Source organism: Rhinatrema bivittatum, chromosome 6 (assembly GCF_901001135.1).
Source record: "Rhinatrema bivittatum chromosome 6, aRhiBiv1.1, whole genome shotgun sequence".
Lineage (NCBI taxonomy): Eukaryota > Metazoa > Chordata > Amphibia > Gymnophiona > Rhinatrematidae > Rhinatrema > Rhinatrema bivittatum.
In genome coordinates this window covers 311655104-311680224 of record NC_042620.1, presented here as the reverse complement: position 1 = coordinate 311680224, position 25121 = coordinate 311655104, and the positions used below count along the sequence as shown (strand labels likewise).

The following is a 25121-nucleotide window of genomic DNA, read 5'->3' as shown; positions in this document are numbered from 1 at the left end:
ACACCGCCTGAATTTTCGCATGGAGGCCGCATTGCGAGGATTGATATCAATGACAGAGGGTCATTTTATATAAACTATAAAGAAGCCATAATAAATAGTCAAAATACAGCTCAAGATTAAAGTTAACAGCAAAAGGATAAAAAGAGTGCTGCAATACCATCCAGAATGGCATGCGAGTATCAAGAGAAATGGCTTTTATAAAAGTACTGAAGGAACAGTGAACTTGTAGTCAAAAAATACACCGACACAAAGTCGAGCAATGAAAATGCTTAAAAAAAAAAAAAAAGCCAATCAAGAGCGGCTGTCAAAGGTCAATCGTATGTATGAATTAAGGTCACGTGAATACTCTCAGGCATAGAAGACACCTTTCTTTTATGGGTGGACACTGACATCCAAGTCTGTATGTTCCTTGATTGGATGAATATGTGGAATCCAATTTTATGTTTTACCCACTGTATGGCCCCGTTTTCAGATTTCTTTTCTAGATGTTCTAGTAAAGATACAGGACAGCACTTTAGTTACCTCAATATTTTGGAAACCCAGATAGGAACACCCTGCCTCTGTATGACAGGGGCCACCCCCGAGCATTGCGGGACAATATCCTAGTGGGACAATTTTTCCGGTTGTGCCATTTGTGTACATCCTGCTCTGATTATTTATAACAAGCTCCATCAATGATTTCGTGTTTTTTAGCATGGGGTTATCTGCCACGAGTGATTAAAGAGGCATATAAAGGTGTCTTATATATTGTGACCTCCTTTTCACTTCACCTCCGACAGAATGACGTGTGTTATCCTTTTCAAGCAAAACTGGGGAAATTTGCTTTATTATCAAACACTGACAATTTTATCTCTGCACGCAGTTTTTGCCAAAATCCTTCACTTTGCATTTCATTGGGGTAAAAACCTCAGGTACTTTGATGTTATCAGAACTCCAGGCGTTAACACCTAATGATCCAGTGCCTGTCAGCTGCTCTCCTTGTCGCCAATACACAATGCCTGTCCTCTGTTCGGTTCTTTCACTATTTCCCAACACCCAGACATGGGAAAATCATTTCTGCTTAGAAACTGATCTGAAACTGTTTATTCACTGGAGTCATGTAAGTGATAAGGTGCCCATGTTCTTGTTTGTATGTTGGAAAAACAGCTCATATGGTCAAAACCAAGATCTCTGAACATTGCTCAAGCATACGCCTTTCAAAGAGCGAGGCTCCCCTTGTCTCTTATTGGTTAGACAAGGGTCACTCTTGCAGATTTAAGATTTTTTTTTTTTGGTCATAGATGTGTGCATCCAATGTATTCATGGTGTTGACATTTCAACATTTTTAATACAACGTGAGCAGTGCTGAATCTTTGAGTTCGGGAAACCTGGCACCGAGGGGATTAAATAGCGAGATTGAGTGGCCTACTCTTCTCTGATTCCTTTTTCTGATTTGCCTTTGCTGTTTTTTGATAATTCGATAGATATAGAATAAGAAATGTTTCAATCCATTTCTTGGGTTTTCATTTTTGCTTTGAAGATTTGCACTTGATTTTCCTGCAGTCGGGCTGGCTCCCCCGTTTTGATTGGTTATGTATAGTCATGCACCTTTGGTGGATATGCTTAGTCAAGAATACATGTGACCTTATACATACGACTGGCCTTTGGCAGCTGCTAGTTGGCTTATTTTTTAAGCATTTTCATTGGTTGACTTTGTTTTGATAGTTTTTTTTTTGCTCTACAAGTTCACTGCTCCTTCAGTACTTTAACTTAAGTCATTTCTCTTATTGCTAGCATGTCACTCTGGGCTGTATGCTCTCATTGCAGTATTCTTTTTTATCCTTCGCTGCTGTTAGTTTTCATTTTGATCTGTAGTTTGACTATCCGCTATTATTTCTTTGCAGTTTATGAACCTGTTGATATCGGTCCTCCTGATCCAGCCTCCATGCAAAACACAGACCTTGTCGGGGGACTGACCTCTTCACTGTAAAATGACTTCATGTGTAAAGCAATATTCTTTTGAAATCGCAGATACAGTTTCTTTATTAAAGGAGGAGTAAAATGAACTTGTATTATAGTGCTTCTGCAGATCAGTAAGAACATTGGATCACACTCCTCTATCGATCATTCCTTACTGTCGTTACTGAGCTTCACCATTCCTTGAGCTTTCTAAAATAGTGTGCACTCATGTATATGCTACAGTATTTTGCACATCTAAATGCTACATTTTATCCATGCAACTTTTGAAAATTCACCTTTAAGGTTTTCTCCCAATTTGTGTCTATTTATTTATTTATAACTTTTCTATACCGAAGTTCAAATAACAGAGTTAAATATCACTCCGGTTTACATTGCAACCATAAAAAACAGTGACAAAGTTGTCTTACATAGAACAACTAGGAAGAAAATGCTCAGTAAATAGGGCTCCATGGGCCTGATTCACTAAGTTGTTTTCTCATAGACACAGAATGGGGAAAAAGGCCTTAGTGAATCAGGGCCTATGTGTCTATATTAATAACACAATTTAAAAAGCCAAAATCAATTATTATCTAGAGTGCTTCACAACAGGGTTTTCTATTCCCCACATCCACTGATTCAGGGTTCCTTTTTCTGCAAAGGCCAGATTCAATAAGCTCTTTATCCCATAGACAGAATGGGAAAAAAATACCTTAGTAAATCAGGCCCTAAGCTGTGTCATTTTTATTTATGTTTTTATACCTCCTTCCTTGCATGAAGGAACAACTCAAAGTCGTTTACACAAAAGGAAAATAAGAATTGGTATTAGTGCTACAGTTTGCTAAGACTTGTGACCTATCTCCTGGAAATGTACATGATCTGCACTTTTACTACCCCAGAGCACCTATGTGACTTTGAATCCTTCCTATTTTGCTTTTTTCTTAAAGCCCTCACAAGATATTGTGGGTATTGCAGTCCTAATTTCTTACCCAAAATCACAAATTATTTTCAAATACCAAAGAAACTTGGAAAGATTGGAGCTGGAGGGTCTCCCCTCCCTCCCACTACCGCTATGTAAGATCCCCTGCACGTAAACCATCTCGGAGAGCTGTTCATTTAATCTGCTCTTAAAAACCTTCAACAACAGATTTTTCCACCACCTTCCCAGGTATTATGTTCCACTACTTAACTAGCGTCAGAGGATTCTTCCCAATGTTTAATCTAAACCTCTCTTGTTGCATTTTAAAGCCATTATTTCTGGTCTTATCCCCTGTGGAAATGGAGACGTGATTAACATCCTCTTTATAATGACTTTTATGAATTTAAAACCACTCTTAAGTCATCTCTTAGACTTTATTTCTGTAGGATAAATCGCTTCTATTGTTTTCCTAAGCACAAGAACACATATGTACAATGTGTTACATGTCCCACTTATGAGGATATTTTGTATAGAGCAATGGATATTCTGGTATCCAACACCCAGCAGTAGGGCTTTTGGAACGCTCTTGGGTATTTCTAAGAGTGGGGGGTGGACAGAGATGCATGTAACCTAGCATGCGCAACAGTATGGTTTGGTTACTTTTTCCCAGCTAATGGAAAATAGGGTAATGAATGACCTCCTGTAGCAGTCTAACTTGTATGGTGGACAGATGGGAGAACTCCTTTAGTGCAGAACATAATGATACATTTAAAAAAAAATTTTAAACTGAGGAGTTCCCAAAACGAAAACCCAAAATCAAGGGAGCAGTCATGTGTGGTGGATAGATCCACTATTAAGATCCTTCCCTTAAAAGCAGCACTGCATATAGCACAGGAAACATGGTCTTCCAGATTGAGAAAGCCAAATAGTCCTTGTTTAAGACACATGGTGCAAAACATAAAATGTTTTTCAATAGGCTATCTGAAGATAAAACAAGTTGAGGAGCCACTGCCATCTTTACTACAAAGCTGCTTGTTCCCAGTCCAAGAGGATAGCAGTAATTCAAGGAAAAGAACAAAGAAAGGTCAGTGCTATGGAATAATGGAATGTGGGGAAAGGGAGGGGAGAGTGCGATATATACCTCTTCTGAGATTCTAACCTAGATCGGTCAATTACATGGAATAATGGAATGTGAGGAAAGGGAGGGGAGAGCGTGATGTAAGGAACCTCCTCTTCTGAGAATCTAACCTAGATCGGTCAATACCATGGATTAATGGAACTTGAGGAAAGGGAGGGGAGAGCGCGATGTAAGGAACCTACCTCTTTTGAGATTCTAACCTAGATCGGTCAATACCATGGAATAATGGAACGTGAGGAAAGGGAGTGGAGAACGCGATGTAAGGAACCTACCTCTTCTGAGATTCTAACCCAGGTTACCTAGCTTGACCATTTCAAGCCAAGAAGCATTAAATTACAGTGCAGCCCTCATGTAACTTCCTTGTTTGTTTGTTTGAAACCTGGTTTCATACCATTTCCAACCTGCAAGTGCTATGTGTCATGGAACACATTTAAAATGGTCTTTAACCTGGTTCTTGGTGCATCAGATTGGGAGAAAGTTATATGAAGAAAGTGATGTGATTGTCGGTAGTGGTAATAGGCTGTTCCAGATATCTGATGGTTCTAGTCTGGCTGCACATGCTGAAAGTAAGAGTCTTGATAGCTCAATCGTAGCGCAGTCCATTCTTCATCACAGTAAGATGTATTAAAGGATATTAGTATATCAGGCTTGCTCAAGCCATTTCTATAAGGTTCAAATTCTAATGAACAAAATGATTCTATCTGCAAAAAAATAAATGATTATCAGTTTTTTTCCACAATAGAAAGCTTTAGGTGGAGAAGTTACACTATAATTATAAGAAATACAAAAGTTTTAGAAGATCTCAGGTCAAAGAATGCAAGAACATCAGTTGGATTTGAGAAGATGGAGCCAAAAGTTTTCCCCCATCAGAGATTGGCTATCCTGAGGCAGGAGATGTCATGCTACATTTATTTAAAAAAAAAAAGTTCAAAAGTCTTAATAGGATTGTAAGATATTAGAAAAAACAAACAAACAAGTTTTCAAACCCTAAGCTCATTTGAGTCATAGAGGAGGGATGATGGTTTTTTTTTGTTCCTAGTAGATCTTCCATGCTTCCCATCTTGATAAGTCACGTCACCAGTCTGCAGTTATGAAGGCACTGTCCTACCTTGGTTATTTACAGCTGACAAGGAACTTGTTACTGTGGTATATACATTCCCTGACATCAGAATAACCATCAAATCTCACTGCATAAGTGTAACGTAATAGCCTGGCCCAGGCTAGTCTTCGAAACATTGCTGTGAGAAGGTGACAGTCTGTGTAGCTTTTAGCTTTTCTGAAGGACTTGCTACTTCAGGTCTTTTTCCCCTGCGACCTGTCTGCAGTTTTCAAACACGTACGTTTTAGCACGTCATCTAAAAATAGCCATGTTTATGGCTTTTCTCACAGACAGCTGCTGGCAACATCTCTGAGCATGTCGATGTACATAAAGAGCAGACCCACAGTGAGGGAACTAGACAGGCTGCATTTTATTTCTCCTACAGGTACAGCAACATGCAGACATAAGATTTGGGTTTATTTTTGTGATGAGCTACTTCCTGTTGGTTGAGACTTATGGCCCTTAAAACAAAACATGCTTGTTTCATTCAGATGGCACTGTTCCAGAAAACTTCAAGAACATTTTATTTCGTTCGGTTACCTGGTGTTTCGTTTGATAAGCATGCGATCAATTATGATTTATATGGAAGTTTTTATTACCTTGAAAAAGTGACCATGATCAGCAGGAGAGGACTTTGGTTATCAAAATGGATTCCTCCTGAGAATCCTTAATTGCAGACCAGCTCAACCCTATTTCCCTCTCCTACCTCCCATAATCCTCTTCAGGCACCAATACAGCACTCGGACTAGAGAAACGAACGATGGCTCATCCTGACCAAATAAGCAGACAAAACGACGTTCTTACTTGCAGGTTGGTCTCCACATTGGTTATGGGTGTACACCATGTGGTGGTAAAAATATTTTGTGCAGGATGTGCACTAGGGTCTGATTTACCAGAGACTCGGTATGGAAGAAAACTCTCAATAACCTTAGACCCATTCTGTTCTATGCAATGCATGCTGCTCTGACCGCTTGTAAGCATATGTCCAACTGTAAGATTTCCATTTAATTTCAGTCATTTAAAATTAAAAGTTTTACAGTCTCCCTTGCCATTATGCACTGCTAAATAATCTGTTGTAAGAATAGTCTTTCCTCCTTTTTACTCCCTGCATGATCTCCTTCTATTTATTTATTTACAAGTTTTTATATTCCACTTACATCACTGCCATCCTGCATAATCTCTGATCTCATAGACTGTTAAACTGAGCACACAGGCCCATGCCATTTGTTCTTTTGGTTCGGAAGAAAATACATTTGAGTGGAGGCCTCCACCACTGTTCCCTCTCAACTGTGCACATGCATATATATATGTCGTGATCCTGGCGCACACTGCAAAACATAGCGTGCATAAGAAATCCCGACATTATTTGCATTATACAGGCTCATAGTGCACGAATTTGGCTTATAAAAAGTTGCACACACAGAACATTTTTGCTCACACAATCTTTCAAATATTTGAGGGAACATTAGCCTCAAACACAAGTGGTCTAATGCCACACTTGTGTTGCCCCTGGGCTCTTTCTCTCCGTGTTTCAATGTGAGGGGGTGATGTGGAAGCTAATTATTTGTACAGTGCTACCAACCATATGCAGTGCTTTACAGAGACCCCACATTCCTTGAAGATGTTTACCTGTTCTGTGGTGTGTATAACAGGGAGGTAGGGTATATCCTACACCACGTATTGTTTTCTTCTGAACTCCTCCTCCCCAACACACACACACCTTTGCTCCACAGGCATAAAAGCTCCTCTTGTTATGTATTAGTATTGAAAAGGAAAGGCATATCACTCAGTGGAGCTTTCTGCAACATAACTCTAGGTCATGAAGTAGGCCTGTCCTTATCTTTGTTCTTGGGCTCATATGCCAAAGTCTCCTAGGGTTTATAGAACAATTGTTCTTGTATAACAGGTATTTACACAGCTTCTCCTTTGCCCTTTTCCTTTTGCTACAGATAAATGAGCCTCACTGTATGCTGAAGTATTTGAGTTTTCAGTTACTCTCCTTATCGGTGTCACATGGATTTTATGTCAGCTAGTTTTTGAATGCCAATTTCCTTTCTGTTGATGAATCTCTTGACTTGCACCCATCCGGACCTGTTTTCTGTACTGCTTGATGTCCCCAGCTTGGCTGGAAGAAAGAAGGGCTGGTAACACAGCATAGCATCCCTCTAGCTAGGCAGCATTAAGATATTCCAGCTTTTAAAAAAGAATAGTTTGCCACAATGTAGTCTACAAAATACAATCAAGAGATAAATCTTCTGAACAGGCAAGGTGCCATACATGTTCTGCTGTGAAGACGAAGCAGAGGCCCTGCAGGCAGGTAGCATAGGGGTTGTGACCTAACCCAAAGCTACACTGATTCAACAGGATTGCTACATAAAGTCTCTCTGTGCACATAATGCCATATTTTCATAGGCCCAGTTCCAGTTTTCCCTTACAAAGTACATTAGGCTTTCCATTCATCAAATGAACTCTTTGTTGTGGTTTATGGTGACCTGGAACATTTTCACAAGGTCCATGTGTTCAACCGGTACCACTTGCATTGGGTTAAAAATGTTCTAGAAGCTTCTGGTCTGCTGTGTGCATTTTCGTTAGGAAGCACCATCAGCAAAGACTGATTTTCTTTCCAATAATACTTAAAAAAATTATATATATATTTCTTTTTGATCCTGCTCTTCTCACACGTCAACTCTAAAAGTACCAAAATAGCTGGCAATCTCGTCTGTGTGAACCATGGACAAGGAAGACACGGACACAAAGACCTCATCGCCAGACCTCAGGTTGAAAATTCCACCCTGGTACACTGACTGCAGTCCATACTCTGCATTAGGAGCCCAGCACTTGGTGCCCACTCCTTTGAGAAGCAGAATGGGTTGCAAATAGGTAGTCTTCTTGTGCACGCACTGTATTAGTTGGTGGCCAGTGGATTGATAGGTGCTGCGCTCCTGCACGTTGGGGTAGCGGAAGTAGATCTGTGAGTAGATGTAGTACGTGCCGTCCTGTAAGACTCTCAGTCTGCCCTCATGGTAGGTGATATTCTGCAGGTGTGACCAGACATTGTTCCTCTCCCACCTCTGGATGGGGTGCCGGCAGGACTGAGGAAGCTCACCGAAGCCTCTGTTCCCATGGGCGGAGCTTCCTGATTGAGAGCAAAATGAAAAAACAATCAACATGGCAATACCTCATTTCATGTTTACAGACAAATTCCAAGCCAGCAGGGAACTTGGAACAAACCTTTTTCTAACTGTCAACTCTAAGCATTCTGGAATATCTACTGCTAATATTTTAATACAGAATGAGGCACTACCAATTTCAAAATGCTTAAGGATAGGAGCTTGAAAACCAAAAATGAATGAAGGTGGCCTTAATGTTTTTGGCCTAGTTTGAATTTGGATTTTAGATTTATCGTGATTGCTCATGTTTCCAAACCTGTGCTGAAGGCAAGTTACAATTCAGGTACAGAAGGCCCTTCCCTGGCCCACGGGGCTTACAATCTAAGTTGGTACCTGAGGCATTGGAGTCCAAGGTCACAAGGAGCAGCCCACTGCTCTAATCACTGGGCCACTTCACCACTAATTGGCAGGTCTGGGATGTATTGATAGCTTAAAGCAGCAGTACAGTTTAGATCAAAGGTTCCCAAACCTGTCCTGGAGGACCCCCAGCCAGTCAGGTTTTCAGGTTGCATGCAATGAATACTGCATGTCAATGTTGAAATTCACAGTGCTGCCTCTATGCCTTCCCCCCCCAATGCAAAACTTTCTGGAGCTGCCTCTGCATGAGCCTTAAATTGTAGTTGCCCAGACATTCTTTTTCACTATTTTTAATATTTGGAAAGACTGAGGGAAGCAGAACATACAAATCTATCTTATGCATATTCATTGTGAATATCCTGAACAACCAAACCTGTTGGTCACTCCTGTCGCAAAGGACCTTAAGGGACCTTGGAAACGTTCTGGCAACTCCACTGATGGTTCTGTTTAATAATTCTTTGAAGGCAGGAATTGTTCTAGAAGACTAGAGACGGGCAGATGTTGTCCCTCTTCATAAACATGGGAGTAGGGAGGAGGCTGGTAACTACAGTCAGTTAATCTGACTTCACTGGTGGCTAAATTAATGGAGTCTCTGCTAGAGGAATGGATAACAGAGTATCTTCAAATCTAGTTGTTTACAGGATCCAGTGCAGTTTGGCTTTACCAGAAGGAGACCATATCAAACAAAACTGATCAATTTCTTTTACTAGGTGACCAAATCTTTAGATCAGGGGAAAGGGGGTGGATATGGTGTACTAAGATTTAATGAAAGCTTCTGATACTGTCCCACACGGGAAATTCATAAATACCTGGGAAGCTAAACTGAGTGATAGGTGACAAGAGAGTATCAGTAAATGGAGTTTAAGCCAAAGAAAAGGAAGCAGGAAGTAGATATCAGTGGAGTACCTCAGGGATCAGTCCTGGGTTGGGTTCTGTTTAATATTTTCATATGTGATATTTTGGAGGAGTTAGGAAAGATTTGCTTTCGGCAGATGACACTAAGATCTGCAATAGAGTGGACACACCAGATAAAATTGAAAAAATGAGAAGTGGTCTAAGAAATCTTGAGGAATGGTCAAGGGTGTAACAACTAAAGTTTAATACAAGACATTGTAGAGTCTTGCATTTGGCTTGCAAAATTCCAAGAGAGCAGTACATGACAAGAAGTGAGGTAGATGAACTCCAAACAGGGATAATTATACCTCATCAACTAAGGTTGTAAAAGAATGTGAAAAGGCATTGGCAAGAGCCAGAGAAATGCTAGGATCCATAAAGAGAGATATTACCCGTAGAAAACACCATTCAATTTTGTCCAGATCCCTTGCTGGAGGGGTTTTATAAATGTGAATGATAAATATTGAGAGCCCAGCTGAATCACCAAAAGAATATCAAGACAGAGAAGAACTTTCAAATTGGGCCAGAGTCTGAACCATAAGCCCTATGACATGAGATTCAAGGACCTAATTAATGTATACTGTAGAGAAGAGAAGGAGAGGCTAGGATAGAGACATTCAAAGACCTCAAAGGTACACAAAATGCACAAAAAGCAAGCATTTTGCAGTGGAACAGGAAGTTATCTTATAAAGATCAAAGGGGATAGGACTCTGGAGTAACATAAGAAAATACAAACAGCATGGTGGATGCATGACAGTCTCCTAGTAGCGGTAATGGAGGTAGCGCTATTGTTTCTTAAATTGATTACTTTGTAATTATATTTTATTTTACATTGTATGGATTACTTGCAACTTGCCTTAGGCTATTATGATAAGGTTTGCAATTAAATTGAACAAATAAATAAAAACAATAGCAAAATTCAAGAAAGCACCATATAAGCACCGGGGGTTCTTAGTTGAGAGGAAATTAGTGTTAAGCCAGAGGTAAAATAGGATCCATGGTACTGGAACAGGAAAAGGTAATGGGCAGACTAGATGGCCTGATAGTCTTTATCTGCCATCATATTTGATGTTTCCATGACTACTGTTTCCACATCCTCCAGCTGGATCAAGAGGATCCTGGATAAAAGTGCACACCTACACTTGAAATAAACTGTGTTCCAAAATGTCAATAAGTTGCATCTTCCCAAACTATGCTGCCATTATAATTATTTTTTAAATGGAATTTACCACCATATCTGTTCTTAGGAGAGGCAACTTGTTAATATTTTTGGGGTTAACTGTGCAGCTTTATTTTGCTTTACAATATTTCCTAAGATTTCATGAACTTCTGTGGGCTTCTTGTCTAAACAAAGATGGCTGCCAAGTTCTTTGAATGTAGTCATATGATCAGCATTCTGTTTAATTAGTTTTGTTATGTCTGTTCTAAGCAAAATAATGTGTAATCTGTGAAAGTAAATAACACTGGAGGACATACTGAGGTTGGACTGAACCATTTTCTTTGGCACTCCCCTCTAGGAGTGACCACTATGCTGTAGACCAGGGTGCTGGTCAGGAAAGCCAGAGAATATTCTAGTTAAAAGGTTTGGAGCTGAGAAAAGAAGTCCAGTCTCCTGCTTCTTAGCAGAGAAGGCAGTTTGAAAAGGGAGGAAGTGAGATTTTGTCTCCAGAATCCAGCAGTGGGAGCAGAGGGCTACAAAGAAGAGTCCTTATGGTAATACTGATAATTTCCTGACGTAGCTGTTCTTGAGGTATCCAGCCTCGGAGAGTATCTCTGCTCATAGTGAGTAAATCTCTTGCTCCGAGTCTGTATCTCATGGGAAGAAGACCCTGATCTGAGTTCCTATATGTGAACTGAGATCTACGCAGGAGTAACGAGAAGTGCCTGTCCAGGGGTGACAAGCAGTGTGGTAAGAAGAGAGCTGCCCCATCTCATGCTCTAATCCAGGAGTCCTAAGGAGTCCAGAGGGGGAAGAAGAAAAGTGTACAAAGAGAAAGAATCAAGCATTTGGAGAATCAGGTACTATTCCCAAGGACCCTTTTAGAGGGAGCCCAGCACTATAGTCCAAGGAAGCCTGAATCCCAGGAGGCTGCAAAAGACTGGGATCGGAAACTCCTTTTTTGCAACTTCAGTATATTTTGGATGATTTGTCCCACTGAGACACACTTCTGTGCAGAATTTACCAGTTGCAAATGGTAAAGTCTTTTATTTTTGGAATGTGGAAACATTGTAGGCAGTGTCGTCTTGTTGTACCAGTTAAATGCCTTGGGCTTCGAAGGCAATGCTTCCCCCCACCCCTACCCATCAGATAATCCATGCCAGGGTTTGGGAGAGTGAGTTAGGACTCCACCCTGGTATTTAGTGGTGACTCTTAGCAATGGGACATGTAATAACGCCTCGTCAACCTGAAGAGCCCTTGCATTCATCTGGAAAGGGCAGCAGAGTTTACGTACCAGAACAAGAGAAGGAGGAGGGTCCCATTATTGGCCTGTTTTAATGAACGAGACTATGGCCATTCCAAAACAGCAGAGAGACTCTGTTAACAATGGCAGCATTCTGCCCTCCTGCTTCCTATGGGTAATGCTCGATTTTTAATACAATACACATTATACAGAGCCCTTCTGCTCCTTCTACTTTTCCCACTTCCTCCATCCCTCAAGGAGCCCAAGCAGAATGTTCCTCAAGTTTCCTGCACTGTTCCCAACTTGCACTTTTTGTCACACATGGAGCCAACCCCTGCTTCCTGAAATACTCTGCATTCATTTTTATCTGTCTTCCAAAGTCCTTTTCTTTCCAGGAATCTCTCAGGGAGTTCCCACACGCCCTGGTGCTTGCCTGTCCGTCTCAGAGCCAGGAGCGGCAGGACTTACCATGGTGGGAGATGCCGTGGTCTCGCAACGTGAGGTGTGCTGAGGCCTTGCCAGACATATTCCCAGGCAAATGGAGCTCTGAGGTGTTCACGATGCTCCTCCTGGCTTCTACAAAGAGAAGAGACATGAAAAACAATGGTGGGAACATGCTGCAAATATTCTTCTGAAAGTAAGCAGTGGCAACTGGGAAACAGCGGACCCCCAACCAATATATATATATATATAGTAGCTGTTCTCTGGTTGGCTATATTTCAGAGAAGAACTTGGAACAAGAAAAGCAATCAAAATAGAACCATAAATTGTCAATATGTAATTAGGTCAAACAAAAAATGAGTGATGGAATTATATGACCATGTTGGAGGCTGTGTTGTTCGAGGCGGACGCATAAATATCACCTGATGCACTTTGGATTCCAGGTGGACACAGACAGAGGACTTTCATCATGTTGTTTAGGCTTGTGCACTAAAACTCACACTAAAGATTTTACAGCATGCACTTACCAGAAATGCTAGCATGCATGCTGAGATGTCACGTGATATGCAACGCAATAAATATTTTTGCATTACTACATGGAAAACTAGCGTGCACTCTGCACATCAAAATTCCCCATGCTTACCCACTCCATGTGAAAAGCCTAGTTACCTCCGGGACTTTCAATCCATTCCCAACCCTTACAGACACAAGCATCAAGGGGCCCTTGGGGCCCCGATCAGACCCCCTATCCCCCTGATAACAACCATCAAGGGCCCTAAATGACTTGCCCATGCCCTCCCCTCCCCCGAATACAAACATCAGTGGGCCTTAATGTTACCCTCTCCCCTACCTCAGACACAAGAATCAAGGGCACTTGATGCCAGATTCGTCCCCACCCTTCCCCTCAGGCACAAAATCATGGGACCTCAGAGGGCCCCCAACTCATGCACCTGCTCCCCCTCATTCCTCCCCAGCTAGGCCTTCTGATAAAAGCCTCAAGAAAACTGGACAGGACAGAGCGCGCTGGGAGCCCTTGATAATTGTATCCTGGGGATGTGTTGGGTGGAGGACCCTTCATACTTGTGTCATGGGAGGTGATTGGGGCACCACAGCCCCTTGATCATATAATGTGAGGAGAGGGATTTGGCGCGCTGTGTGTTGAGGAAAGCCCCAAAGGCAGGGTTTCCCCCTAGTATTAAATGTTAACATGCTGGTCTTGTGGGACGTGAATATTAAATGCATACCCCAAAGCGGGTGAAAATTTTAGTCTTTAGCAAGCACAAGTGAGATAGTGCATGATGGAGGGCATATCATGTATTTCTCTTGTGACATTCTTTTATTTACATGCACTTATGTGCTACCATCTTCAGGGACCCCTTTTGGCATGCACACTAGGACCTTAGAGCACAGCACATTATTTAGCTTGCATAGTAAATGGTCCTAGCACGCTTGCTAAACTTTAGTTTATATTGTTAAATCTTATGTTTATACTTATTATTACATTTATTCACTGGAAAAAAAAAGGTTGCGCAATGATTGAAGTGACTTTACGAAAAAATGAAATCATGCATCTCAAATTAGGTCCTATGCACATTAATATTACTATATGAATTTATTATTTTTGATTGGCATTTAAATTACATTTTCAAAATTTTAATTCCACCACTCTTCTTTTTTGGCAAGAAACATGAACTTATTTCTGTTTTCTCCTGTTGCTAGCTCTGGGCTCTGAAGTCTGATTTTGTTTTCTTTAAATACTACCCTTTACATTATTTTGGACTGAGATAGTTGTGTTAGCTTGAAGATTTCTTTATTTTAAAATATTTTTACCCTGCACTTTCATCCTCGGTGGGTTACAACAAACATACATAATTACATTAAAAACAAAATATCATGTTAATTAATCTTGCACTCATATCCTAGTCAATAGACAACTGTACTGTAACTCATGGGTAGTGGCTGTAGCAGGCTCTGCTATAGAAAGTTTCTCTATTGGACAGTTCTCAGCACTCTTGCCCATTGTGCCTGGATGCATCACAGTCTCTGTTCTACCTGGAGGACTCCAGGATTCACCTGACTAGTAAAGTTAAAAGACTCCTTCCATACCTTTTTTGTTCTCTAAATCAAGGCTTCCCAAACCTGTCCTCGTGACCCCACAGCCAGCTGGGTTTTCAGGATATACAGAATGAATATGCAGGGGATATATTTGCATCTATTGGATCGCCAATGCGTGCAAATTTATATCATTGCAAATTCCAAAAACCCCAGTCAGCCATGGCGTTCCCAGGCAGGTTTCGGAATCCCTGCCCTAAATGCAGCTCTGGCTCTTTTCCCATCCCTGCAGCTTTAAAACAGGGTCTCCATGAACATCTAAACCTTTTTTGCTCCAGCCATGTTCATTCGACTCCCCATTCCAAAGCCTTGTAGCTCCATTGATGGCACAAGAACTACAAATTCCATCACACTTTGCGAGGACAGTGAGGGAATCACAAAAACCGTAAGTGGATAAACTACCCCAGTATAATCAAACAGGGTAGGAGAACCAGACTGGGATTGTGGAGGAATAGGAGAAAAGGAAGAACTTTTCTCCTACCTGCCATTCTCCTAGATTTGCCATATAAACCATCTTGAAGTATAATGTAAAGTGCGGGTTATACATTTTAAAAAATAAACAAATAGCATTCTGTCTGTGATCATCTTTTACAGTTCTACTTTTATTTCTGAATAATAACAAAATTATATCTCCCTTCCTCAAACCCTGGTAATTTGAATAAGATTCAAACTCTCATGTTACTGACATTAATGACGTTGATTGATTTATAAAACCAAATGTAGAGAGAAAAGAAATCTGTGATCGCATCAAGTAAGTGACCAATGTTCATCTTTAAAATTTCTACTACGGACAACTACAAAACAGGGCTCCAAAAGGTGTTTCCTTTCATCTCAGTTGAAAACCTAATTGAATTTAAACATGTGTAAGGACTTCTAAAATCAAGGAATTAAAGGAATGACCACCATAATGTTTTCTTTAAAAAGAATTTGAGTGTCACATGTCTGACTTTGAGACATGAATATTTAATTGAAGGATTTGGCTGTGGGGAAGTCCCGGCTCAATCCCAGTGATGTTGAACCAGGAGCGTACTTATTAGACCTTTCATGTCCATTCACCAGAGCTGCTAAGTAATCCGATTTCTCAAGGCAACTTTAAGCCACTCCTGGCGTTTTTGGCCTTCTCCCATCAATGCCCTATGCAAGCTCAAACACCAGGACTAGCTAAAAGCCTTCTTTCCGGAGACTGTGCAGGTCACCTGGCAGCTCTGGTCTACTAGCCACGTTTCCAGAAGCATGTTCTGCTCTCCTGCTGCCTACCTTTCACAGCACTCCTTCGAATAACATTTTCTGTCACCTAGAAAAAGACAAAAAGAAAGCAATTTCACAGATCAGTCCAATGTTCAAATCTCTCACCCAGCATTCCTTTTTCAAAGAGAAGGTAGGTTATAAACGTTTGTTAAATTAAGGGAATTAAAACATAGCTGCAATTAGTTTTCATTCACCACATGTGATATTAAAATGTATTATAATAAAATACTTTGGATAATGGAGGAGGCCATTTTGTTTATCGCTCTCATCTTTGACATATTGTGTCTATCTTCAACATAAATCTAACGGAGAACCAATGGTTTACTTTTTATTCTTTTCACATTACTTCTTCTTACCTGAAAAAATGCATCAGACATGCACAATAGTAGACTGGAAAAAAAAATCATTGCTATTTCGGTAATCTTTTTTTTTTAATGTTTTATTTATGGATTTTCATAATACATGGGCAAAGTGTAAAAAGAGAAAACATTAAGGAAAAAAAGATTACATATGTTAAACACCTTGATATTGCCTTTATCCATTACATAATAAGGATGATCCAGAATAAACAGGAGAAAAATTAGGAAAAGAAAAAAGAAGAAATCCAGCATAGCATGCAGCCTGACCATGTATTGACATGCCCAACACCTCTAAATTAATACTGGAGAAGAAGTTAATGGTTTCTTGGAGTCTAAAATTGCTCTCAGTTGCTCAGGAAAAAAAAAAAAGAAAAAAGTAACAATCTGTATTAAACTTGATAAAATATTTGCAAGGATAATGGAGAAAGAAGGAACAACCTAAAGAGCCTCCTGCCGATATGAAAGAAATGCTCTTCTCTCTTGTGTGGCACGTGAAATATCGGGAAATACATGCACCGATTGGCTATAAAAGGATGGGGCTATATCCCTAAAGTATCTACGCATAATATTGCTAACATCTTGCGATGATACAAATGTAACCAACAAAGTAACACGTTCCAAAATTTCAGGTGAAGAACTCTCTAAGAAATTTGTCAAATTGGGAAAACCAGACTGAAACTGAACATTAGCATTACCAATGGCAGAAAGGAAAGATAATTTAATAGAAGACTAATGCTCTGAGTCAAATTTTAGAACTTCAAGGAAATATTTTTTTTTAGTAGTATCAGGAATTTCCCCACAAAATTTGGGGAAATTTAGTAAACGAAGATTCAAATGCCTTGAGTAATTTTCCAGTTGTTCAATCCTTCTTGACAAAAAGCTTCGGTCCTTCACTGAAGCAAGTTGAAGAGCTTGTATATCTTTGAACTCTGCTTCCAATTTGGATATCATCATGTTTGCCCCCCATCTGTTCCATTTTTAAGGAAAGAGAATCAATCTTAGAAGAACAAGCACTTAGAGAATTACCCAGGCCATCCAGCATCACCAAATTGAGTTGATGAGGGGCTGCAAAGTGCCCACCACTAGATGGTAAATCATCACCCCAAGTAAAAATCAAGAGAGAAACCGCTGCAGACATGCCAGTCTCAACTGGGGCTGAAGATCTGACAAACAGGGGCTGAGTAGATGTAAGAAACTCACTCCCATTATCTTCCAAAGGCAATTCCACCACCTGCAATGCCATCTCTAATGTCCCACAAGCCCCCTCCAACACGGTCATTCCAGCAATATCATAGCTGGGCACCGCAGTATCGAGAGATGAAGGAGATCACTGTGTCGGGGGAAGCCGTTGGTCAAGCAGGCTGAAGGACGCTTCTGCTGCAGACACCAGCAATGCTCCTTCTATGTAGATGCTATGAGGCTCCTCAGCTCCCTGAAAGCTGGCCAGTGAGGCAATAAAGATTGTGATCAGCTGCTGGCATGAAGGGAAGAGGGCTTTGGGGGGGGGGGGGGGGAGGGGGAGAACACCCTTCGTTTTAGAAGGCTTTATACAGAGAAAATAAGGCAATATCAAAGGAAAAGAGAGCTGAATGCTGCCTCTAGTGTGCCGTGGTGCTTTTTCAGTAATCTTATATTGAAGTGAGATCTAATGGTACATACTGTAACTAATCACTGGTAGAGAAAACAGCTCTTCCCATGGCAGATGGATTTGATGCTCACATTTTAAAGAGAACTACAGGAAACCATATTAATAGAGTGATGTACTTTATAGGAGCTCAGCCACTTTGCAACCAGCTGGCCAAACTCTCCCCTGGCCAAAGGAAGCTGTGTCAACCATACTAGGGAGAGGGAGGCAAGACTGGCATCAAGGAATGCCAACAGCAGTTCAAGCTGAGGCAGTGAAACTGTAGCACTGTGGACAACACCTCTGTCTTTGGCAGGGCTATACAGATAGGTAAAGGCGCATCAGGCTTAGAACTGGGCACGTTATAGTGGAATTTCTAATACTGGGTTAATTGTCTACTAAAGTAGAGGCACCAAGTCCTCGGTGTGCTATTATTTTAGTCAGCTGCTGACAACTTCAGGAAAAAGCCTTTCCACTGGCCAACATGTCTTTGCCCCTTTTAATTAACTGGAACCGTTAATGGAACATCCAGCCTGGCATCCAAAAGATACCAAAGATGTTTCAACCTAGATGACTTCTTATCATCTGCCTCTTCTTTATCCATACTGTATACATGCTCTAATCCAGTGTTTCCCAGCCCTCTCCTGGAGGCAAACTTAGCCACTCAGGTTTTCAGGATAGCCAATGTATGCAAATCTATCTCATGCATATTCATTGTGAGAATCCTGAAAACCCGACTGGTTAGGCGGGCCTCCAGGAGAGGGCTGGGAAGGCACTGCTCTAACCTTATATTTAGTGTCTTTGATACAAATGATTTTAATCCGGCTGGTAATTTTAATTGTAATCTGCCTTGCATCTTTTATTTTCCCTTTCTCTGTCCTGATCTCTTTATTTTCTGTCTCTCTCTCTCTGGTGTCCTCCTACCTTTTTCTTTTGTTTCAGTTCTATCGTTTCCTTCCTTATTTATCTCTTTCCTTCAGCAGTGGTTTCTCTTCCTTCTCTTTCTGTCCCCTTCTCCTGCTTTCTTTCCTCCTTTCTCTATTCACCCTACCTGTTTTGCTTTCACTGTTCTTCCTCTTTCTGCAGCACTCTCTCCTCCATTCCTCCCCCTCCCCCAACCCAGGGTCCTCTCCTTCCCCACTTTCTCACCCTTTTTTCTTCCTCCCCCTCCCCCATCTTTTCTCCCCTCCCCCTTGTTCTCATCTTCTCCCCTCCTTGCAATTGCTTTCTCCCTCCCCCATCTTGCTCTCCACTCTCTACCCCTACTGGAGCTCTCTCCTCTCCTTCTCCCCATTATTATACTTTCCTTTCTCTCCCCCCCTCCCCCACCCTTGTTCTTCCCTCTCTGACTCCCAACATACACACACACTCTTGCTCCCCCCCCCTTTTGTTCTCTGTTCCGTCTGTCTCATGTTCTCTTCCTCTCTCCTCTCTCTGTCCCCCAATACACACTCACTGTTTTTGGCCACCCCCTCCCTGGCTTTGATCTCTCAATCGCTACCACACCTCCAACACTTTCTCTTGCTGTTCTCCTTCTCCTTAACTCTGATTTGTGCTGTGCGGGAGAGGAAGATAGTGCGTCCCTGCCTCTTGCTTCTGGCTATCAGGAAGCAGAGAAGCAGCAGCAGGCTTCCTCCTGCCTCCTGCCGCTGATTCCCTCCCAGGGCCTGCTATTTGCTCAGCATGGACTCATGCTGAGTCCATGCTTGGCTGAGCTTGGCTGATCTGGTCTCAGCTTGGCTGAGACCAGAGCCGGAGGGCTCTGCTGCCGTCAAGTCTCTAAACCTGGAGTCTCTCGGTAAAATCCAAAGAGCTCTGTTCTGAGGTTTGCAATGCATAGGCCCCCAACACTGCCCTGAATTTTCACATTCATAGTGCACACCCGAGAAAGAATAAACAGGAAACGAGGTGAAACATAAATCCCCAAAGTATTAGCAAGAATGCTATGCATCAAATGAGAGATGCAACGTCACTAAGAGCTGATAGAAATTCAAGGACAGAACGCAAGGCCCACATTTCAGCAGCCAGACTTGCCATGACGTAAAACATATTCCAGATACTGCCTTGGAGTGTTTCTATTTCTTTCTTAATCACAAACCCTCTGGCTTTGGTGAACCATTGATGCTGCTTTTACACAATGCAGAGAAGGGGTGGATGGGAGAGTGAGTTCCTAGAATAGGGAGGGGTGGGGGAGAGGGGTTTGGCGAATTTACCATCATCAGGTCTTGCACTAAAGAAGGGGAGGGAGGAATGGGGAAAGAAGGGAGGTTGGGAGAGTGAGCACCAAGAGAAAAGGAAGAGGGGATGGGGAGGGGTTGGAGAAATTGTTATGAGCAAGTCTTGCATAAGAGAATAAGGGGGTAATGGAAGGGGGGAGGAAGGGGGAGTCAAAAGAAGGGGGTGGATGGGAGAGTGAGCACCCAAGAGAAAAGGGAGGAGTAGGAAGGGGTTGAAGTTACTACTCCTCACATACAGCAGTGACGAGCGAAGACAGACCAGGCACTTGAGTGTGAGAGAAGCATTCGCACTGGCTAGAGGTGCACTAGCTCAGTGTCCATATCCGCATACAGCAGTGACAAGCGAAGACAGGGCAGACAAAGGCAGAGGCAGGGAGGGAGATCTGTCTGCGAAGAGATGAGGCTTGCAGGTATGAGATCCGTCAGCACCAGAAGGAAGTGCAGAAGTTGGGTGCCCCTCTCTGCATGGGGAGAGGGAGATGGGAGATTGGAGAGGGAGTAGTGGCCAGGGAGGTAGGGGGCCACAGCAGGCTGGTCCCAGTAATGTGGAGGAGAAAAGGCAGCAGAGGGAAGCATGCTTTTTAGCTGAAGAAAAGGATCTGCTTGCCAGGAAGGTGTGTGACTGCTGCCATGCACTCTTTGGACAAAAGACATCCACAAGGTTAAAGAGAAGAATGTGGGAGAGTATAGCCAAAGATGTAAACCGCATGTCGGTGGCAAACGGGTCAGTGGAACAATTAAAGCATCGCTGGCGTGACACCAGATTAGCTGTAAAAGCCAAGGTGGCCCAGATAGAAAGGTCACAATGCCAGACAGGAGGAGGGCCACCATGCGAGGTTCAGCTTACAGAAGTAGAGCATCTGATAAGGGCCACTCTACAAAGGGACTTTATCACAGGGGTCCATACAGGAGGGACTGACACTGACGCTGCAGACGGACGGACGCTGTGGGCGTAGCACAGAGGTTGAGGAGACAGGAACAGAGGAAGAAAATCCCACCATTGCAGCAGAGGGGCTGCAGGAGGAATCTATAATGTTGTTTAGCGAGCCCATGGGTTACCTGCAAGAGGACAATGATAATGTCCAGCTAAATTTAACTTACGTTGAGACATCACCCAACTCTGGGGGCGGCGGGTCCCCCTGCCGGTGCAGAGGCCTCTGCTGGCAATGAGGCGGGGCTAACATTTGAAACCACGCATATCCATGGATGCCTTTGCGGAAAGCCAGGCAGCTGAACTCATTGCTAGGCAGGAGCTGATTCAGGGCAGTATGACCCACAGCATGAAGGGCTAGCCAGTATGAGATTAAGCAGCTGCGCAAAGAAGTTAGAAAGATGCGAAGGCAGGCTAGACACTCAGCCCAGGACCTACGTGCTGCAATCGAGGAGTTAAATGCTACAGGGTGGTCCATGGAAAAGTAGCCCGTTTCCAATACCAGTGCATTGGAGGCAGGCTGCTTTTCCATGGGCCACCCTGTACTTTGCAAGCTCAGCAAAACTCAGCAAGTGAAAGTTCAGCCACCCAAAGTAATCCCTCTCGCAGAGGCAGAGGCAAAGGTAGAGGTGGAGATCAGGAGAGCAAGAACTAGAAAAGAGAGTGCATGGTATAAAATCAAACAGTTCCATAAAGAGAGAAAAATTATTAGCCCAGACCTTCTCCACAATACACTTCCAGCTCTGCCAAACTGCAGTCACAAACAGTAGACAATGGGAAAGGGTAAGAACAATGAATAAACAATTAGCTAAAAAAAAGACAGCAATCAGCAATGGCAAAAATAACTCCTAACTTGCTGCTAGCCTCTGGACACCTCCTACTCCCACCAACTCCAAACTACACCCACGCCAGGCTAATGTAAGGATGTGCTTTTTAGAAGGAAAGGGGCGTGACCTGTAATTATTGACATGTATGTACACCAATCACAATTCTGCCTGAGACTTGTTTCACTCTGTGCCCAAGTCTTGCTACTGTCTGGTTCCAGTCGCCAGTCCTGCTTCAGTTCCTGTCTGGTTCCAGTAGCCAGTCCTGCTTCAGCTCCTGTCTGGTTCTAGTAGCCAGTCCTGCTTCAGCTCCTGTCTGGTTCCAGTGGCCAGTCCTACTTCAGCTCCTGTCTGGTTCCAGTGGCCAGTCCTGCTTCAGTTCCTGTCTGGTTCCAGTAGCCAGTCCTGCTTCAGCTCCTGTCTGGTTCTAGTAGCCAGTCCTGCTTCAGCTCCTGTCTGGTTCCAGTGGCCAGTCCTGCTTCAGCTCCCATCTGGTTCCAGTAGCCAGTCCTGCTTCAGCTCCTGTCTGGTTCCAGTAGCCAGTCCTGCTTCAGCTCCTGTCTGGTTCCAGTAGCCAGTTCCTGCTTCAGCTCCCGTCTGGTTCCAGTAGCCAGTCCTGCTTCAGCTCCTGTCTGGTTCCAGTAGCCAGTCCTGCTTCAGCTCCTGTCTGGTTCCAGTGGCCAGTCCTACTTCAGCTCCTGTCTGGTTCCAGTGGCCAGTCCTACTTCAGCTCCTGTCTGGTTCCAGTGGCCAGTCCTACTTCAGCTCCTGTCTGGTTCCAGTGGCCAGTCCTGCTTCAGCTCCTGTCTGGTTCCAGTAGCCAGTCCCGCTTCAGCTCCTGTCTGGTTCCAGTGGCCAGTCCTACTTCAGCTCCTGTCTGGTTCCAGTAGCCAGTCCTGCTTCAGCTCCTGTCTGGTTCCTGTGGCCAGTCCTGCTTCAGCTCCTGTCTGGTTCCAGTAGCCAGTTCCTGCTTGCTTCCGTACCTGCCTGCTTCAGTTCCTGCCTGTCTCCTGATCCCTGCCTGCCCGCTCCAGCTCCAGCTTCCGTGATCTCCTAAGTCCCAGTGGCTGGGCTCCTACGGGCTCTTCCCGGAGGAGTACCGGCTTCCAGGGTGAAGCTCACGTCCAGCTCCTGCCTGGTTTCCGCCTCCCGACCTGTCGCTCACTAGAGACTATAGTACACCTCTCCCCAGTCTCTCACAGGTCGGCCCAAGGGTCCACTAAACAGCTCACTCACAACAGCAGCGGCCGAATTTAAAATGCAGACCTGCCCTGGAATGCCCATGCCTTTCCCCTTTTCTGCCCCCTTATGTTTTGATCGTGCTTATATGCACATTAATCACTGCTTTTAAAATCTGCATTGCATGCATATGTGGCCATTTTAGCACGAGCAATGCCTTTAAAATTGACTTCCTAGTGAGCAACCCAGTGCAAAAACACAACTTAGCGGAGAGTTGAAGTCATTAAGCAAAAAGACTTTAAAACTGCTTGGCCAAAAGCAATGGTCTTTCTAGATGCATGATCTAGACAAAAGTTAGAAGTGAAGGTACGCAAAGATGACCAAGTTGCTACTTTACAAATTTCTTCAATGGATGCAGACTTTAAGTGCTGCTATGGTCTTGATTTGATTTGCAGGTTTAGTCCAACTTGAGTGTAACAGAGCTGAATACAGTTAACTATCCTGTTGGCGAGTATTCTAAGTCTGTTCAGATCACAAGAGATGATGTCCTTATGTGGCTAGAATGCTAGTACTCTCTTCCAATATAGGGGCAGATTTTCAAAGCTTACGCGTAAATCCAGGTGGATTCACACGCGTCGGGCCTATTTTCAAAAGGCCCGGCGGCGCGCATAAAGCCCCGGGACACGTGTATGTCCCGGAGCTTGGAAAAAGGGGCGGGGTGGGGCCAGAGCCTCCAGGCACAGCGGTCATTTGCCTCTGTGCCCGGGATCGCGGGCCGGCCGTTGGCCGGTGCGCGCAACCTACGCCTGCCCGGAGGCAGGCGCAACTTATAAAATAAAGGTGGGGGGAATTTAGGTAGGGCTGGGGGGCGGGCCCGAAGGAAAGTTCCCTCCAAGGCCGCTCACATTTCGGAGTGGCCTCGGAAGGAATGGGAAAAGCCATCGGGGCTTCCCTAGGGCTCGGTGCGTGCAAGGTGCACTAGTGTGCACCCCCTTGCATGTGCCGACCCCAGATTTTATAACGTGTGCTGCTGCGCGCGCATGTTATAAAATCAGGCGTAGATTTGTGCGTGCCGGGTTACACGGACAAATCTACGCCCGTGCGTAGCTATTAAAATCCGGCCCATAGTATGTGAATAATCTTTTCATCTTGATGAGCATTCAGTTTAGGGCAAAAAGTAGGGAGAACTATAGGCTGCTTGATATGGAATGTTGTTGCTATCCTCGGTAAAAACTTAGGGTACATTCTCAGGATTACTCTGTTGTAGAAAAACTCAATATATGGTGCAAAGGAGATTAGCACCTGTAATTCGTTCCAATATTTCCTAACCAGTATGCCATAGCTGACTTGCAGGTGTGCTCTGAGAGGATCCACATATGAAGAGTTGAGGCATCGGTAGTCTTCAATGTTTCTTTCCTTCCTGATTTTTAGAATATCTTCCTGCCAGCAGAGGGGGTCAAGGAAGAGGGAACGGGAGAGAAGGTGATGATACCAGGGATAGGGGAAAGAAAGGGAGAGTGATGATACCGGGGGTAGAGAGAGAGAGGAAAGGTGATGATGCTTGAGTTTAGGGAAGAGGGAAGAGAAAATGATGGTGAAGCTGGTGGTGTGCCACGATGAAGTAAGCCCTGTGCCGGGTGTGCCATGACACAAAAAATGTTGGGAATCACTGATTAACTCATTATCTTCACAGAGGTTGTCACTACTAAGAACAGAACCTTTCAGGCAAAATGTTTTAAGGAAGTAGAATCCATGGGTTCAAAAAGTGGTTTAATGAGTTGTGAAAAAAACCCACCTTCAAGTCTCAGGGGGCTGGTGGCTTTTTAATAGAAGGTTTTATGTGAGAACAGGTATCATGAATTTGGAGACGAATGGATGCAAGGAAATTGGAGAATACTTGCGTAGCTTATAATATGGAGACTATGGGGTTTTCAGTCCACTTTCTGGCAAATGAAAAGGTAATGAGGTAAAAAAGTGGGTGAGCAATTGAAAGGATCTTGACCATTTTCCATGTACCTTAAGGTAAATGTTTTACATTTCAAAGTATAGGACCTCCTAGTGGACACCTTCTGGCCAATATCAAAATGTCCTGTAAAAGTACAGCAAAGCAACTACAAGACCATCAACATCCAAGCCATGAGCAGGAGAGAATGGAGGTTGGGACTGAACTTGGTGCTGTGATCTTGAGTGATGAGGTTAGTTGTTATTCTCAGTCTTATTCGATCTCATATAGAAAGGTCTAGGAATAGAGG

General features: G+C 43.2%; 1 protein-coding gene across 1 annotated transcript in view; it reads right to left on the bottom strand.

The window, feature by feature from the left end:
* Positions 1–1180: 1180 nt before the first annotated feature.
* The window catches only part of LOC115094431 (tumor necrosis factor ligand superfamily member 10-like), a 44259-nt gene continuing 20318 nt past the window's right edge, over positions 1181–25121 (bottom strand). The window contains exons 3-5 of the mRNA XM_029607479.1: positions 15725–15761; positions 12383–12490; positions 1181–8227 (exon numbers count right to left, since the gene is read on the bottom strand). Coding sequence (XP_029463339.1) covers positions 7767–8227; positions 12383–12490; positions 15725–15761 — 606 coding nt within the window. The 3' untranslated portion in view covers positions 1181–7766. The remainder of the gene's footprint in view (positions 8228–12382; positions 12491–15724; positions 15762–25121) is intronic.